We start from the raw sequence: 18,357 nt of genomic DNA, 5'->3' as shown, positions 1-18,357 counted from the left end.
TGTGATTAGCCGCCCCTTGTTATAAGCTCTAATTTGTAATCATAAACTCTGTATAATTACAGCAGTTTGACATATTGTAAGCATGTGTTGCTGTTCGCTTTCCGCTGTGACATTTAGAAACACGAAGCCAGTCCCTGCTAAGTTAAATCGAATGCACCTTCAGTGTCGGAAACTATTCCAAACATGTCCATTTGTCCCAGGTCTGCTAGACTTATTTGTCTCCTATCAAGCCCCTGAACCGTCCAAGACGTGCAAGCTCTAATGTGTTGCATCCTCTTCCTTAATGGACATCCTCTCTGCTAATGGTCCTACGTCCAGGCCTTCCCCCTGTACAACACCCCCCCCCCCCCATCCCCACTGGCTTTATTCAGCTCCACTTAATACAATCCCCAACACCGAGAAAGGGCTGTAATGGCAGGCGCGGGCAGGTCTATATCGTTCAACATTTAATACTGAAGTCATTCATCTGCCTTTTCATCGGGTGAGCTCGGTGCAGAAGCCGCTTTCAGACATGCACCGAAGACCCCACATTTTACAGACGTGTGAGAATACAGCAGGAAATGTTGAAGACGTTTCTAACACGCGACAGACGCAAAAAAATTAAAAATAATGTTAGATAAAGCAGGACCACTGTCGATGTGCTGTAATCAAAAACAAGTCTGTAATTCACTCACCAACATACAGCTTTTCCTGGTTTTGTAGAAATAAAGTTCAGAGCACTGATTAGATTATACAGAGATATTACAAAAATGGTTTGACATTTTGAAAAAAATGTGTTTATTTGCTCTTTAGCTGAGTGTTTTAATCATTTAAAAACTTAAGGTTGACTTGAAAAGGCTTTAGATTCTTGCAGGAATGAGAAAGACAAAATAACTCAGAAAGAATAGAAACTTGCTTTAAATCACACTTCCTGCATCAATCAGTCACAATCAGACAGGAATTGTTTTGCCTTTGCTTTTAGCACACAGGCAGGCAGGCAGGCAGGCAGTCGGGCATTGCTGCTGGAAACCAGCCCAGCTGCCAACAACCAGGAGTGGACGTCTAAAATATGAAGCAGAGATAGGGGAGCAGCACAGTGAGATAAAGTGGCCGTGCTGCCGAGAGCCTCAGTGATTTCAGAGCTCTTGTGGGTGAATCTTTTCCCTGAGATTGAGTGTTAGTGGTGAGCTGTTGGAAGGGAGTGAAGCTCCGGGTCGCACACACACTCATAGATCCACACACACTTAGTCTGACTCAAACAGGAATTAAAACAGTATCTACGCTGACAGGGATAAAAATAACACACACACACAAACAGTCCATGTCCACGAGGCAGGGACACAAAGACCGAAAAGTCCCTTTGACACTTTACTTGTCTCAGATGTAGCCCAATGGTTGTGTTTATTTCAATACAGCTTCATTTTGAACCCGTTGTCTTATATGGTCAAAGTCAGTGGACTGGGATTAGAGCGACAGTAACGGGTACATCCGAGCAAACACTGCAGCTTGACCTTTGACCTTTTCGCTTTCATGTGCCTCTAGCTGTAGGCTTTGGAGTGTCGAGGGATTCCTCATGAGTATTAGAAGAAAGTTTGCAATCGGACAGATTCATTAAGCTCATCTACATCAGCTCATTGTTGTGCGGCTTCTCGTGAATTACACGAGACCTGATCGCCCTCCTCTCGCTTTGATTTTTTTTCTCTGCTTGGATCATCACCTCTTTTCCCCCTCAGTTGCCTGTTTATACATCCTCCTCTTATACGTCCTCTCTGCTCAGGGGCTCCTTGTTTCCTCCTCATTTTCCCGCTTCTTTCTTCTCACTGCAGTGACCAAGAGTGCTCCGTACATTTTACTTAGAACGTCCTGTAAAAAACAAACCTCTGTGCAAGCAGCTTATTACAACCCATAGTTATGTTTTATTACAAGGCAACCTCTAGTAAATTAGCCCCATAGTAACTGACAGGAGGTAAAGTGGAGCTTGTGGTGGGGGATGACAAAAACGATGGGATGCTTACACACGTTTCAGCCAAACCTTTGAACATCCTTTTCACTCCTTGTATGCTCCTATAGGTTGCATCCGTGGGTTGGGACGACAAACTAATATAGACATGATCTCATACAAGAAAGTAAAGTAAACATCTGTACAACTTTGGCCATTAAAAAAAAAAATGAAAAACTGACAATAAATTAATCACACATACCAAAAGACAACAGTAGGATACATTAAATCAGGCAGAAACCTCTCAAAGTTAACAGGAGAGGATAGCCAAGATCAGGTTGAACATTTATATATTTTTTAAACCGATAATAAACAGTTGCAGCATAGTTCCATTCTTTCATATGATTTACTCCGACCCTGTATTGGTTTCTGTTTTCTGTATACTTAATCCAACATATGTTATTAACGGGTTGAAGATGTTTTCCACAGCTGAAGTGAATTCAGCTCTCTCAGCATCAGAATGTTTACATGTTTGTACATCTGTCTCAGTGAGGACCCTCATGTCATAATGATGCTGGAACGTGATCTTGCTGGCTGCTGACCAGAGACTAGGCTTGCAGCAGGACTGCTTCATATATAGTATTGAAAAATGTTTACCCTCATCGATGCTGCTAAAAACTTTAATCCTGATGATGTTTTCTTACACTTGACATCTATTGCACTTCTGTCCGTCCTGGGAGAGGGATCCCTCACATGTGGCTCTGAGGTTTCTACGTATTTTTACCTGTTAAAAAGGTTTTTAGTAGTTTTTCCTTACTCTTGCTGAGGGTTAAGGACAGAGGATGTCACACCATGTTAAAGCCCTATGAGACGAATTGTGATTTGTGAATGTGGGCTATACAAATAAAACTTGATTGATTGATTGATTGATAATGCAATACCTTTACCTTTAATGCCCAACCCTTACCTAAAACTAATTCAAACACACAAACACACTTTAATAGTATAGACACCACACACTTCTGTCCCCGAGAGGACTGCCACTCCATGCTCTTCTGCACAGTGCAGCACTCAGCTCTTTAGCAGCATTAAATCAACAGGCCTACACCCACATACGGCACATCACATCACTTTAAACTGCACTGGGGAAATCTATAGAATAGACACTTTAATAGAAATCTGAGGCCTGGATCTGTTTTTCTATATATATATATATTTAGAAATAGAGAAATCTTGGTGCTCGCATGCTGTCCTCAGCAGACTCTGGTGAATCATCTCTCAGGCTGACTGCACTGAATCTGTGTGTACTGTGTACTGTGTTCCGTGTGTGTGTGTGTGTGTGTGTGTGTGTCTGTTTGTGTGTCGAGTCACGTTAGTAACAGTGGGTGAAGCAGGCAGCAGGTCTGCTATCTCTCACTGGATCTTATCTCAGTGTCCAGATACAGGCAGGAGCTCTGCTGGTTTGTGAGGGCGATGGAGACAGTCACACTGTCTTATCCACAAACTTGGCTCCGCACTTCACTGCACCCCGCTGCCCGACGGCCTGTTTCTCCGTCCGACTATTGCTCTGTCTGTCTAAAGTTGGGGGGGACGGTTGAGCAAAATGATTACATTATGCATAAAACATGCTGCGGTGTCTTCATTTTTAATTTCCTTCTTCCGTCTCCTGCCCTCAACCCCTTCTCCCTCCATCCCGCTTCTTTTCTTACAGATCCGATGGGAGAAGAACATCACACTTGGGGAACCACCAGGATTTTTACATTCATGGTGGTGGTATGTATACATTGATCCTCTCTCTCTCTTTTTCCCTTACATGACCACACTCACACACACGCACACACATGTTTTTCCAACGGCTCACATTCATACTGTACAAGTACTCTTGATGGTCTGAAAGAATGTGAAGGGGTGGAGAGGCACAGTAATTGCAGGGAATGCTAAGTGTATCATCTCACACGTGTTTAAGTGCTGTACTCCTGGCCTCCCTCTGATTGACAAGTGAGCTAACTTCCTTTTGCTCTGTCATTTAAACAGTAAGGAAAATATCACATTGCATGTGCGCTGTCCAGTCAAAGTCAAAATCAGGGACTGTCAATTGAGGTTTTAAAAAGTTTCAAATCTCAACAAATGCACTGCAAACCGGAGACAGTCCCCAGAGGAGCTGTGGGTGTGAACACAAATGTCACTGTCAGGCCATCGTCCAGAGCAAATACAGAGGCTACTTTCGTACTAATGTGTTTTTGTTTTAAGATGGCTTTTTATAACCAAAACTAAACTCTGTCCACACAAGTGTTAAGTGCACATCAGTAATTATCCCCGTCTATACCAACACCTGAAAAAAGAGATTTTCCAATACTTATAGTGGAAAAGCCTACGATACTGCCAAAAAGACCAAGTCGGCATCTGCAGACTTCTTTTTAAGTTTTTTAGTTTCACCTTGATGAGACTGCCAGAAATCCCTTCTTCTTCACGTCTCCAAAAAAGCAGTTGTTCTTCCACAAAGCATTCTTAAATTAAAACGTAGTCGTCTTAATGAAACCGTGGAGTTTATCTGTATTTGTAAATTGGCACCATTTAAAGCATTCTGAATTACTAATTACCAATTCTTCTTTGCCCTGTGCCCATGGTTGTACTGAAGAAAACCTCAGTTAATACTTAAAGACTCTCAACCAATTTCTGGAGAAATAAGTAGCGTCTCTTCTCTATGATTTCTGAGAGGATTTATGGGGATTAATATTTGCGATGGACATCAGAGATAGACACATTGAATCTAAAGATATGTGTTTCATGTGAGACTGAATCGTGATGATAAGGAGCGGCAGTTTTGATGTAAATTGCAGCTCTGAGGTTTTTAATGCAACTTAATTGCAGTTTGAAACATCTGCACCAGTGTAAAGTTTTGGAGACTTTTTATTAAACCTGATGCTCCTTTGAACAGAACCAGGCTCTGATGTGGGTTTTCCATCTTTCCCTTCAGCATCGACATTGAAATCAGATCTGTTAATGCTAGATGCAAACACAAAGCAGTGTTTTCTGTCCTGCTGGAAGAATGTCGTCAGTGGGCTTATTGCCTGATACATACACTGTTTTTCTCCATGTGTGAATAAGAGGGAAGGGGAACACCCAAACGCAGGATTCCCCCGTTTTTCTTGTTGTCAGGCCAAGAACTAGAAAATCCAACTGGAAGTCAAAGAGAGGGGAGCAGAAAGGCGAGAAAGAGAAAGCTGGGCAGCTGGGAAGGATGGAGACAAAGAGACAAACAGGCAGGCAGACAGGGAGGCTGAGACGCTGAATCCTTAGCCGGGCAAAAGCATGAGAGGCAACGAGAGCCGGGATAAGAGGTTTGACAGGGCCCGCTTTGTTTGTCATTCATGCTCTCCCCCTCATCCGCGAAACCCCCTGGCTGGGCCTGTGTAATAAACCCGGACATGCGGCTTCGCTCATTCATCCTCTGTGGCCTCAGCATGTGTTGTAATTGTGCAGCCTGTTGACACAGTTCATAATGGTCCTTTAAGAGCCTGGCTTCTTTCAACCTGACAGCTCTCAATTGGACAGCTACCAGTAATACTGACAGAATGACATACGCCAACATACAGCAGCGTGTACGTTTGCTGAGAGAGAGAGAGATAGAGAGAGAGAGAGAGAGAGAGAGAGAGAGAGTTTTTGAAATTGAAAGGGAAACCATTCTCGCTCGTAGTGTGACTTCTGACTGTATTGATGTACAGTATTTCAGCAGAGAGTGGGAGATGACCTTGTGTGTGTGCGTGTGTGTGTGTGTGTGTGTGTGTGTGCGCATGCGTGTGTGTGTGTGTCTGTGTCTGTGTGTGTGTCAGTTGGAGAGCAGGCTGATGATTAGCCAGACTGAGCAGGGCAGGGCTCCAGTGTAGTGTGACCTAGCTGAGGGGCGTCTGTCTGGGCCCACGCAGCACGTGGACGGGAAGACTCAGTGGGGGGGGGGGGAGCGGGGGGGTCTGGGGGTCTGCTGGGAGGAGCGGCCCTCTCCGTCCAGCCCCCATGCCACCCAGCAACCCACCCCCACCTCCACCCCTTCCAACCTCCAGCCTCCCCCCAAAACAAAAGCTCCAGATGGTAGGAAAGCCACCAACCTCCCTCGTCCCTCACCCCTTTTTTCGCCCCCCCCCCCCTCCCCGCCCTCCCTCACCCTTTGTCTGGAGGCCTGTCCCTTTGTTTGCGGAAGAGAGAGAGAGAGAGAGAGAGAGACCCCCGAACGGATTAACTCTTTTGCATTCCAGCTTTCTTTTGTGTTAAACAGCCTAAACGTATGATCCCCGACCCCTCCACGCCCCCCCCTCCTCAGCACCTCACTTGGTTTTTTTTTCCTTCTCCCCCCCCCACCGTCTCTGCCTCCGCGGCTGCTTCCTGTAGGACGCCCGTTGGTAGGTGGTGGACGGGGGGGGGGGGGTCTCCAGAACAAGACCGTGGCTGTGAGAGGGGGAGGGGGAGGCAGGCTGGCGGTGGGGGGGGGGTCACTCATCCACATCTGTTGTTATGGGTGGAGGGAGAAAGAGAAGGCTCAGCGAGGACTGCAGGTGTTGATTGTGTCATTAGCTCTCTCTCTCTGTTGGCCGCTGCTAGTTGTCTCCTTATCCCCAAAAAATCGATGGCCTTAACCAGTTTTCGCTGGATGGCCGATGAATCCTCAGCACCCCCACCCCCACCCCCATCCCGGGAAAACCTCAGCACAACAACAGCATGTGGAGGGATCCTCCTCTGTGTGGGAGCCTCTGGCTGAACTGCTTGTTTGTGAGGGGGAAAGAAAACAAGTGAAAGTGCAACGATCCTCTGCTCCTGAACGTCTGGGCTGCTCTTTGTAAACACACGGGTCAGACTCTTCTCCTCCTCTTCTCCTCTACTCATCTAATTTTCCTTCTCTCGTCACGTCATATCATTCAGATCATAAATACGAGCCGGCCCAGTTGGAAAAACCATTCACATCTGCCTCCTAATTGTAAATCAGAGTCAGAGACGTTGGGGATTTCTGACAGAGATGATATTTCCCACTTGGTGAGAGGAAGAACAGTGTCAACAACATTGGCTATAAATATCATCCAACATTAATACAAATACAGTCCGTTATTCTGATTTAAAAAGAGCGAAACACCGACTCTACCTGGTTTCTGTTATTATACAAATGTACTTAATACATATGCATCAAAAATAGAAATGGTTTTTAGACTTATTCTCTGGTGTGACTACAAGGCAAAAATATTCGAGTCTGAACCAAATTAACAGATGTGAAAGGTTCCTCCAAACTTTGGTCTGGACCAACGGACCAAAGTTCAGAACCACGGCTCAGTTCATTTTCAGTGTTGGATAGTTCGGATTTCGAACGAATGCAGGAAACTCTAATCTTTATTTCAGATGACATAATGTTCAAACAATGAGTGCGTTCATTTTGGGCGCATTCGTACTTTTGTTGAGCACTGAAGTTTGTGATGCTGGTAGTAATGCAATAATGATAATACATTGGCAACGAAGCTATCTAAACAAACTAGTTCATTCATTTTTGCCATTTATAATGTAATTATAAAAAAATAATGCACTAAGGCCGATACAACAGCTGAAACGACGACGCATTGGTGTCGGGTGCCCAAACCAACCAATGTCAAGTAGAGGTAGACACAGCGAATGTGTGTGATGATGATAGGATGAACGTTAACGGGATAGTTCACCCAAAAATGAAAATTCACTCATTATCCACTCACCGCTATTCCGATGGAAGGGTGGGTGAAGGGTTTGAGTCCACAAAACACTTCTGGAGTTTCAGCATAGTGCATAGCGGCGAGAACATGTGCGATGTGTGCTCGTGAACACACGGCTCTGAAGGAGAGTAACAGCGACATTAAGGCTGAAAACATGGTGTAAATGACTTATTGGCATGTCATGGTTACGGACACTTGGAAGACACCACAGGAGCAGTATGGAGGCTGAGTTGTTCTTTTACGTTTGAAGAAGTGTTCCCCAGTCAGTTAAATTGAATTGGATTTGGCTGCAACACTGTTTAACCCTGAAACTCCAAAAGTGTTTTGTTGACTCAAACACTTCACCCACCCCTCCATCGGCACAGTGGTGAGTGGATGATGAGTGAATTTTCATTTTTGGGGTGAACTATCCCTTACTGGATGAAATGTTCACAAAGAAAGATCATTGGACTTTTAAGTGTGACGATGCCCTCAGTCTTTAGGTGTACACCAATCTCCTAATGCAGACATCAGGTACTTTCTGAAACTGCAGACACCAAACAACTGTAAGTGGTTGAGTTTGGGACGAACCAGATTAAATCGCCTGTTTTGCCTGTGTAGTTTCAGATAGGAATCTCTTCAACTTAGAGCTGTTGATGTGATTAATGGGTTAGTTTGCAAACACAGAATTCAACACGCAGAGTTCATCAAGAGATTTGACTCGGTCGACTACAAGCCCTCCTGTCACATTGAGTGAGTTGACATCCTGAACGAAAGTCAGCTGCTGTGTTGCACCTTTACATCCCCTCTGAGATTCAGCAGAGTTTGCAGTCAGCCATGAGCCGGGGGGAAGATGCTGCAGGTCTCTTTGCAGAAACAACACACCTCTAACTCAAGATGCCAGCACTGCCTACGCTGGAATTAATTTTCCTCTCCCACTTTCTGGCTGTCCAGAAAGTCTCTCATGTGCAGTGTACCTGAGAGCAGGAGTACACTCCGCATGGATTATACTCACAACTACAACTTCCTTTTTTTTGTTTGGTAAGCCGTTCGTCTTCTTGCGATGACAGTTGCTGTATTTATTAGCCAAAGTCCAAAGGGAGTATTCCTGATTTACATGGCACAGTGCTGTTGTTGTCTCCTCCTGCTCGCTGAACGCTCTGCTGCTACCAGGAGAATAGCTGCTACTCGAGTCGAGGTAATAAAGACAACTGGAAGGGTTGTGCTTCTCCGCCTCCGCTCTGTGATTGCAGCATTTTGTCCCATTAAGGAGAATCTGTTCTGATAAGACGGGGGAAGACGGCACGGTGGGCTCTCGGTAACTTTATTTGTCGGACTCTGGTTCTTTCACTGATACTCTGCAAGTTCCCCTCTTATCTACGTTCGTCTCGATATCCGTCTTATTTTCTATTTCTTCTCTCTTCTGACCGATTTACAGGCCGGTTAGATGTACAACCAGACACATGCGCAGGATTATCTTGTGGACCTGCCATCAGCGGCCTGTCTTCTCCGTCCCTTTGTTTACTCTCCTTATTATAATGGAAAAGCACATTGTAACCACTGGCTTTGTCAGACTACAGTTAATTGCAAATAATTATCATGATGACATTTAAATTTAGTAATTGTCTTCTTCTGGACGGCTGGACGCTAATCCTTCCCTCTTCTGTTCTGGATACAAAGTGTGTGTTTGTGTGTGTGTGTGTCTTCGTCGGTGTGTGTGTGTGTGTTCTGACAGTGCCAGTGCGTGTTTCTTTTAGCCTTTTTTCTCATTTGAATGAATAACAAATCAAACTTTGCACGACTCTGAGCTCAGATTTAAATCCCTCCCGTGACCACTCAAAGTAAGAGCAGTTAAAAGTTTCCCTCTTCCTGGAGTTGTGTGGCTCAAATACCACCAGTTACTCCACATAATACCATAAAGAGCTTCCCATGATGAGGAGATTAGATGGAAACGATTAGATAATTGGATAGAAAATTTACTGTGTGCAGAGAACAAGATTTCCCGCAGATTGCTGCTGCTAATTAACCGCGTTTGTTGACTTCCCAGATCTTTTCTGAAGATTAATCTGAAAAGGAAGCGACAACAACTCTGTCACAGGCTTTCCCTCTTGAAGCGGGTGGGACTGTCAGACCTGCGCTAACAATGGTCACATCCAAATTTTGACGAACAACACATGAGATGTTACAGTAGAACAGATCATTTCCCCCCTGACTTCATCCGGACCCTGAAAATGAAGTTTGAAAATCGGTGTCCCTGTTCAAACGTGGTGTTAACGTCCATCCTGAGACATCTCATCATGAGTGTTTAATTAGTCTGTTCATACCTGGAATTAAAATGTTTCTGAATGTGTGCCCTGTGACCTATTGTGATTGGATATCACTTGCCTGCTCTATAGGCAAATAAACAGGGCCACCATTACTGTCCACGAAGACCAGATTATGTTTTTACCCAGTTTAACATTTATGTCCAATAACATTGTGTTTTGTTAGTGTGAGCGAGAGATAAAGGAAGCTTGCAGAGACGGGAGGGGCTGAATGAATCAATGAGCCGCACCCAGATCTCCTCTGAAGAAAGATTGTACTCGTTTGAAAAGCATCATGTGGTGCTCAGTGTTGATATTGTTGCGGTGAGCACAAACAAATCAAGTATTGTCACTGAGAAGCGTAAAAACACATTTAATTCGTAGTGGAACTGAAGCGGGTCAGAGAACATCAGCTGAGTAGGCGGCTCAGGACGCATCTGTACGGCAGCCGAGACGATTCACACAAGAGGATTAACAGAAAACATGAATGCAAAAGCAACACAACAGAAACAAAACAAAAACGGAAATGACAAGCAAAGACAAGCATTATAATTTGATGCTTGTCTATTTGAGGTGTTGCGGTACAGGTGCGTTCTTCCTTTTTGGGCGATCCAAGCATGTTTACCGTAACACCTCGAATAGACAAACACCACATTTTAAGCAGCGACTGGCTTTTTCAGGCTATTTTTACAAACTGCTCATTTGACAGCAGTGAGTAACTCTTCTTGTTTCATTGTCAACATCCGTGGTCGCTCACTTCTGTTGTGATTGTGTTTCCGCTGTTTGACTTTTGCAGTTGTGCCGTGGCTTCTGCGGTTGTGTTGTGGCGTTTGTAGTCGTATTGTCGCTCTTGCATTCGTGTTTTACGTTAATACGCTTGTGTGTGACTTCTCGGCCAACATAACTTTGCATTCAAACAGAGAAAAGAATGTGGCCCCATGTGTCCCGGACCCCCCCTGAATGGGGTTGGAGTGATCGGATCCGAGGGTGCATTCAGAAAGCATTTGTGAGGTTCAGAACTGATCTTGTGATTTGATCACTCAAGGGGTCTGTGTTTAATTAGTATCGTAAAATTATATTTTGCTCTTGAACGAGTCACCTGTTGACACCTGACGGCCTGTTTCATTTCCCTTTCACACTCTAACTCCATGCAGAAACATGCATCCTATGTCATCCACCTAAAATAATATCGGAATAATGAAAGTCTTTAGTCCCGCCCACCTGCGATGCTGCCTCAGATTATGCAGAGAGACACAGAATGAGATTTCCCTCCGCGGCTCAGACGCAGGTCAGCTGTTCAAATCGCAATATATTTCAGACGTATGGGGCCAGGAGATGTTAGATCACCTTGCTCCTACACCCCCCCCCCCCCCCATGTGTGTTTTTCGTAACAACCTGTAACCTGCGGCCCGTTTCATTTCCCTGAGAGCTGATTGGATTTGCGATGGTCGCGCCTTCTCGCCGTCGCCCGCTCCTCTGACGGAGCGGCAATCTCTTTAGTGCCATCCGATAGATATGATAATGTACACAGGCTTTATTGTCAAGTGACAGAAGGGCAGCACAACACACACACTCACACGCCATATGTTTTCCACGCCATCTTTGCCCTCCTTGTCTAGAGGGGACCCCAGGGCTCCCGTCGAGGCCTCGGGGCACCAACTCTGTCTTTTAATCTTTAAATACTTTAATAACACATTTCTATTTGAGCTCATGCGCTTTGAGAGGTTGCCGCTGTGAGCTGCTGGCTTGCAATTTATTGTTCTTTTTATTTTTAGGACATTTATTGACGCACCCTTGTTTCCTTGATGCCCAAAAAGGGAGAGTGTACATCAGCGATCGCCTGTGTTTTATAATAACCGTATTTAGGGGATAATAACATTAAACCGTGAAATCAAACATTTAATTGAGAAGGGGAAATGACCAACGTTTGACAGGGGGCTACTGGGCCACTCTCTGACAGTTCTGGGCAATCAGCTAATACTTTCTGCTCCATTTCGCAGACTGTCATTCAAGTATCACGGCTGCTCCCGACATCAGCAGAAGAATGCATGGAACAGTTTAGTTGCACCTTTAAATGGCAGCAAGCATTTTCTCTCATGAATTCAGCAGTCTGCATTTTTTTGTATGCTGCCCATGAAATCAATAATCTCGAAGAAGGAGAAGTCCTTAATGTGGACTGGCTTACCAGGTACTTAATTTCACTGCAGTAATTAATGGCCTGTCTGGAGTGGGACCTAGTGGCCCCTGCTGCCCTGGAGGAGTGGGGATTGGTCTAATTAACCAATATGAGTATGGCTGATTGGGCAGTAAGGAACATAATCACAGCTGATTGTTCAATAGCCTGCAGGTCAGTGGGGCAGGCTGAGAGGAACATTTGGGGACGGTTCCTTCCTGAGCTCCGGGCTTCAGGCTGGGCTGTACAGTGGAGGCTGCACTTAAAACAGTAAGTTCAGAGGGTTTCGTTGTGTATTTCAAGCCGAAAAAGGTAAAGGCAAGGCAGTTTTATTTATTAACTACATCAAGTAGTTTCAAGGTGCAAATCAAAAGAAATTAAAATACATTTTAAATCAGAAAGCACAATTGTCAAGCAAAAAACTGATATTTATTTACAAAAAAGGAGTCATAAATTGTTTTGTACATCAAACTTATACAAACTTATAAAGTCATAGAAAAAGGTTGTGCTGCTGCTTATGTTAAAATGCCATTAACCTCAGCTGTCAAATTTGTACTTGGACTTGATAAATAAAACTTCAGAATGAAAATGACACGAGTCTCTCAGTGTGTCATTATTCACTTCAGTTTTGTCCCTAAATGATTCTTATCATCATCATTCACAAAAGTTCTTCACGTGAACAATGAGAAATTCTAATAAATGTTGTTTTAGGTTCGTTAAAGGAACAAAGATAAGTGTTTTTATTACCTCGAAATACACTGTATATAAAAAGCGTGATTTCTTTTATTTCTACCATATTCACATCACTACTGAATCATTCCAAACACAACCTGCTTCAGCTGACTTTGCAGATTTGTTCAGCAGTTCACAGAAGCACTCCGAGCACTCAACACAAACTTATCTCCATCAGATATCTGCAACCTTTGTCCACAACAGAAACACAAGAACCAGGTGATGTGTGTTTGGATCTTGGAGTAAAGTGTCTAACCCATGTGGCTCTGTCGTCCTGTGTGCACAGTGTATTCTGGGATCTGTACTGCGCTGCCCCGGACCGGAGGGAGACATGCGAACATTCCAGCGAGGCCAAGGCTTTCCATGACTATGTGAGTGAACTTAACCAACCCTCGGGTTGTGTGCGAGGGACGCAAATACACACACACACACACACACACACACACACACACACACACACACACACACACACACACACACACACACACACAAACACAACCACACGCTTTCACACGTGGTTACAAGCGTATGCAAGCACATCAAGAGTGTGTGGGACGTTTCTGACTGTGATCATGCTGCTGGTTCTTGTTTTGACATGTTTCTTACTGTCTGCTGCTGCTGCCTCTGGTTGAGGTGGGACAGTCTCTGAGGTAAACATCTGAAATAGGCTGCTTTTAAAAATGCAGCATCTATGACCACCAGTTCTATATTTTATGGCCAAGCCCCTTGACTTCCATGTTTAAACTTTAAATTGTCTGACAGAGCTCTTCATGCCATTCTTTCTCGTTTCACACAATCCATCTTGGCTGCTTCCCTAGACTCAGCTGCCGGCCACACTTCCTCAAACGCCGACCCCCTGACCCCTCAGCCAAATTGTCAGTGTGAGGTGAAAGGTCGCGGTGCTGCCCGGCTATTTATTGGTCGACTCACTGTTTCTGTAAAGGTCAAAGCACATAAAGCAGCTGGCTGATACCATGAGCACATTAACACACACACAAACGCATACAAACACGCACACACACGCACACACACACACACACACACACACACACAGGACACTTTTGGAGCTGGGCGTGCTTTGCTGGTTGTGGCTGCAGGGGCTGGACGGGGTGATGAAAGGTAATAGTCTGCAGCCCCCTTGACCCTCTCATCTTCTGAATGGCTGAAGAAGTCGATCAGTAACCTACTACTACTACACACACACACACACACACAAACACACACACACACACACACACACACACACACACACACACACACACACACACACACTCACACACACACAAGAGCTGGCTGACGTATGAGAATTGAGTCTTTGTTGGCATTCACTATTGCAAATGACCATATTGATGTGAACATGACCCTCGCAGACCTTAACTTAATATGTTTTAGAATTGATTTATATCCTTTACTATGTTAAATACTTTGTATGTAGTACATTGTCTGACTCTTCTATTGACTCAGTCCAGCAGCATCACTGTAAAACACAGAGTTGAACTGCAGCAGTTAGCAAAGACAACAGAGTAATATCACTTGTATGAGATTATCCATGTTGGGTTCTACACATGTAGCCGATGCTAATGCTGGTGGTTTTCTTAGCAAAGGCTAAGCTGTGACCTAAAAGATGCAATGAGCAAGCGGTTGTTAGTGTCTACATCATTGTTTACAAACTTCTTCAGATGTATCGGTAGAGTCGTTATGATTTCAAATGAAAACATAGTAATGTGGATGTGATCTGTAGCAACGGCGGATGGACCATCTATGTAAGTCAGTCATGACAAAAGCAATGGCAGCTGATTCTGCATGCTAGGTTGAGCTTCACTGAACCTTGAATAGACAGGTGGTGGTCTTTGTGCAGCAGTGGGGGTGCAGCTGCAGGGTTCTGTGGACTGAGTCCAGCAGCAGGTCTTTACTCGCTGCTCCTCAATTACTGCAGGTCACTTTTACAGTTCCAGAAACAAAGCTGCAACCGGCATCGCCCCAGTCCGAGCAAATAGCCCATTCCGAAGGTAGGTTTCGAATCTACCTAGCACTGCAGTACCTAGTCCCAGTAAAGGTTACTGGGACAGGAAGTTGACTGGACAGGCCGCTTCAGCTACTATGATGGTTCCACCAGGGCAGAAGTGAAAGCTGAAATAGATTAAAGTTGCTATTCTTAACATTTCATCATTTCATTCAGGCGGTTTTAGCCCGTAGCCACTCGCCCATTCAGTTCAACCCTCTTATGAGGTTTGACAGCAAAAGTGTGAGCACTTGTCAGCTGAACAGATTACATTTGTTGTGCATGTACTACGTGTGTGTGTGGGCACGTGTTGATGTGTGTGTCTCCATGTTCCGTGCCTCCCTCTGCGTGTGTGTGAGTGTGTTGGACAACCATAAGATTAATTACATGGTTAATTAAACCTAGTAGTTAATTAAATCTGACAACTGTGTCTAATTAATCTAAATGCCATATAATTTCCTACACCTTTCTCCAGAGGTAGGCCAGCTGGATACCTGCGTGTCAGCTCTTTAACAGCTCCGCTCTGACAGGTCTGGTCAATGTAAGGCTGTGGGGGGGGGGGGGGGGTTCAAGCTGCAAACTCTTGCCACTGTTAAAGACCTGTTTTTTTAAAAGTCCATATGTTTCAGCCTGTGGCGACGTAAATCAGTCGGGAGCACTAATTCTAATGGGGTGGTAATGAAATGAACTCCAATTGCAGTGCGATATTTGGAGTGTGGGAGTAATGGGAGGCAAGAGGTGTTTTTTTTTTGTTTTAACTGACAAACACATGACTTTCAAATATTCCCATCAACACTTCAGATAATCCAGATGATTGGTTTATCATTATTATACAATACAAACTCATGTGCTCTCATTATGGAAAATTTGGGATTTCCACTAGACTTTAAAATGAAGTCTTTCTAAACAGTGTTTGGCTACACTATAAGGAAATGTATGAAATGGTCTTTCTTTGATTGGGTCTGTTGGTGATTATAAATGTTGGAACCTCAGATTCAACCCAAAACCAGAGTGAATACCGCAATGTGTGTGCGTGCAACGAGGGTGTGGCCGAGACTCAGACGAGGTAAAATGCAGGACTAGGTGTGAGTGTGCTGTTGCGACTGTTACTGTGTGTGTGAGTGTGTGTTTGTGCGACAGTAGAAGGAGAGAGAGTGTCAGGGTCAAAGCGTGTGATTCCCCCGGGTGATGAGGGGTCTGTCTGCCTCTGATTAACTGTGGCTCCTCGGTCCCCGCAGACCGACGGCCCGATCAAGTCTCTATCACGGCCCCTCGCTGATAACGGCTCCCTCATTCCCCCGAGCCCCCCCCCCCCCCCCCCGGATCACAGAGTGAAAAACAACACGGCTCCCCGGAGTCACACACACTCTGCTTTGCGTGCTGCTCGGCACGAATAGCGAAAGAGGAATCTACCAAAGATAAACCAGGATTCTTTCGTTAACACTTTATTACATTTTTTACATAATTAATATTTTTTCTCTGGTATCTATGCCGTCGGTTTATTGTGGATAACAGCGAGAAAATATTATCCCACCGCTGTAAAATCCATTTGAAAGAAAAACTGTTTGCTTATTTGTTTCCTGGAACTAATTGGGTTGCTAGGCAACATTGAGCCGGAGTGGAGTCTTAGTTACAGATTTGGTTTGGCTTGGCTCAGTTTGGCTCAATTTGGCCCAGATTGAAGGCAGCTCTTACTCAGCGCTGTCCTACTGGCCCTGTTTGAGAGCGATGATGTAGACTTTGTGGACTCTCCAGTTTGGAGAAGATAATGGAATATAATGTGCTAATCCTCAGATCTGGGGACTGGTTGACAGCTAATCCAGGGGAATGTGGTGGGATTGGAGCCCTGGCCGCACTCCCAGAACTGGAGGTCTCTGACTGGCTGGATTGCTGGTTGGCTTCACCCCTGGATGGTGAATCTGCTATCACAGCCACGCGTACAAAAAAAAACTCGCACATGCCGACACATTTGTGTGCATATCACACACCCACACTCGCATGCAAATGAGCGGCTCACTCTCAGAGAGATGATACTGTATCATAAAGAGACGGAACCGCCTGAAGTCTTGTACCTCTGTAAAGTAATTTAAGTTGCCTCTCTTGTCGTCTTAATTGTCTGCGTTGTGTTTCTGTCCTTCCTCTTCACATTGCCGTTTAATCATGCTCATTTCCTAAAAGAGATCTGCACGTCTTATAGTCGTCTTGTCTGAGGGAATACGGATGTTCCTCAAAAGAGCACTTTGTTGAGGGAACGTGTTTGATTTGAAGAGCGCGGCACATCTTTATTATCTCAATATGAATGATTAAGAGACTTGAGCTTTGGGAGGAAGAAAGAAAGACTACATATTGCACACACACACACACACACACACACAGACAGACACACACGCACATACACACACACACACACACACACACACACACACACACACACACACACACACACACACACACACACGCACACACACACACACACACACACAAATGCATTCTTTAAATTTAAGGAGATATAAGAATGAGACTGTGTTTTGTCTGTGTCTCCTCTCTCTCTCTCACAGACACACAAACAAACACACACTCACACACACACACACACACACACAAACACACACGCACACACACACACACACACACACACACACACACACACACACACACACACACACACACAAATTAATTCTTTAAATTTCAGGAGATATAAGAATGAGACTGTTTGGTCTGTGTCTCTCTCTCTCTCTCTCTCTCTCTCTCTCTCTCTCTCTCTCTCACACACACACACACAAACACACACGCACACACACACGCACACAATCACCCTTGCAACCACAGACAAACAGTCTTTCAGGAAGTGATACACTCCGGCCTTGTTGTCGCAGACATTTTGCTTCGCCCCAGTCAGAGGTCGCAACCCTGAACATCTGCGTTTCATGCCAACCCGGGTTCACTGCCTGCGGAGTGTCACAGATTTAGTGCCACAAGTGCGTCATTCATCGCAGTGCTTCACTGACTCCCCTCAGCTCTCGGCTCACTGATGACAACTGTCACGGCGGTGGCTGAGATGGAGGAGTCAAACATGGGCATCTGACATTTTCTTTAGAAAGTCGCACCTTATCCCAAAATAGCACGTTAACAAACCAAATGGATGTTTTTGTGAATTGAAACATTCTTTGTATTAGTGTCTTAAATGGGAGAATTCACTTCTTGTTTACTCATAATTAAACCCCCATAATTCTAAATAATATTTTGGGGGTTTGGAAAACTAATGATTCTGAATAATTTAGTGCAATCTACCCATCACAGTTTCCCTAAGACCAGTATAACATCTAAAAATGTCTTGTTAGTCCAAAACCAGATAATATGAATTAACTGTCATCCTCACATTTGAGAAGCTGCAACAAGCAAACGTTTGTCACCTTTGCCTGATAAATGACTCAAACAATGAATCCACTATCAAAACAGATGCTAATTAAATTTTCGGTCTAATTGTTTGAGCTGTGAATCTATTAACCCACTTAAATATATAATGA

General features: G+C 44.5%; 1 protein-coding gene across 2 annotated transcripts in view; it reads left to right on the top strand.

The window, feature by feature from the left end:
- Window positions 1–18,357, top strand: part of ssbp4 (single stranded DNA binding protein 4) — an 85,460-nt gene that overhangs the window by 11,403 nt on the left and 55,700 nt on the right. For both annotated transcript variants that reach the window (XM_061077814.1, XM_061077816.1), the window contains exons 3-4: window positions 3,630–3,691; window positions 13,115–13,199. In XM_061077814.1, coding sequence (XP_060933797.1) covers window positions 3,630–3,691; window positions 13,115–13,199 — 147 coding nt within the window. The remainder of the gene's footprint in view (window positions 1–3,629; window positions 3,692–13,114; window positions 13,200–18,357) is intronic.

Source organism: Limanda limanda, chromosome 9 (genome assembly GCF_963576545.1).
Source record: "Limanda limanda chromosome 9, fLimLim1.1, whole genome shotgun sequence".
NCBI classification, from domain to species: Eukaryota; Metazoa; Chordata; class Actinopteri; order Pleuronectiformes; family Pleuronectidae; genus Limanda; species Limanda limanda.
The sequence above is the reverse complement of the archived record's forward strand: the minus strand, read 5'-3'. Positions and strand labels throughout refer to the sequence as shown.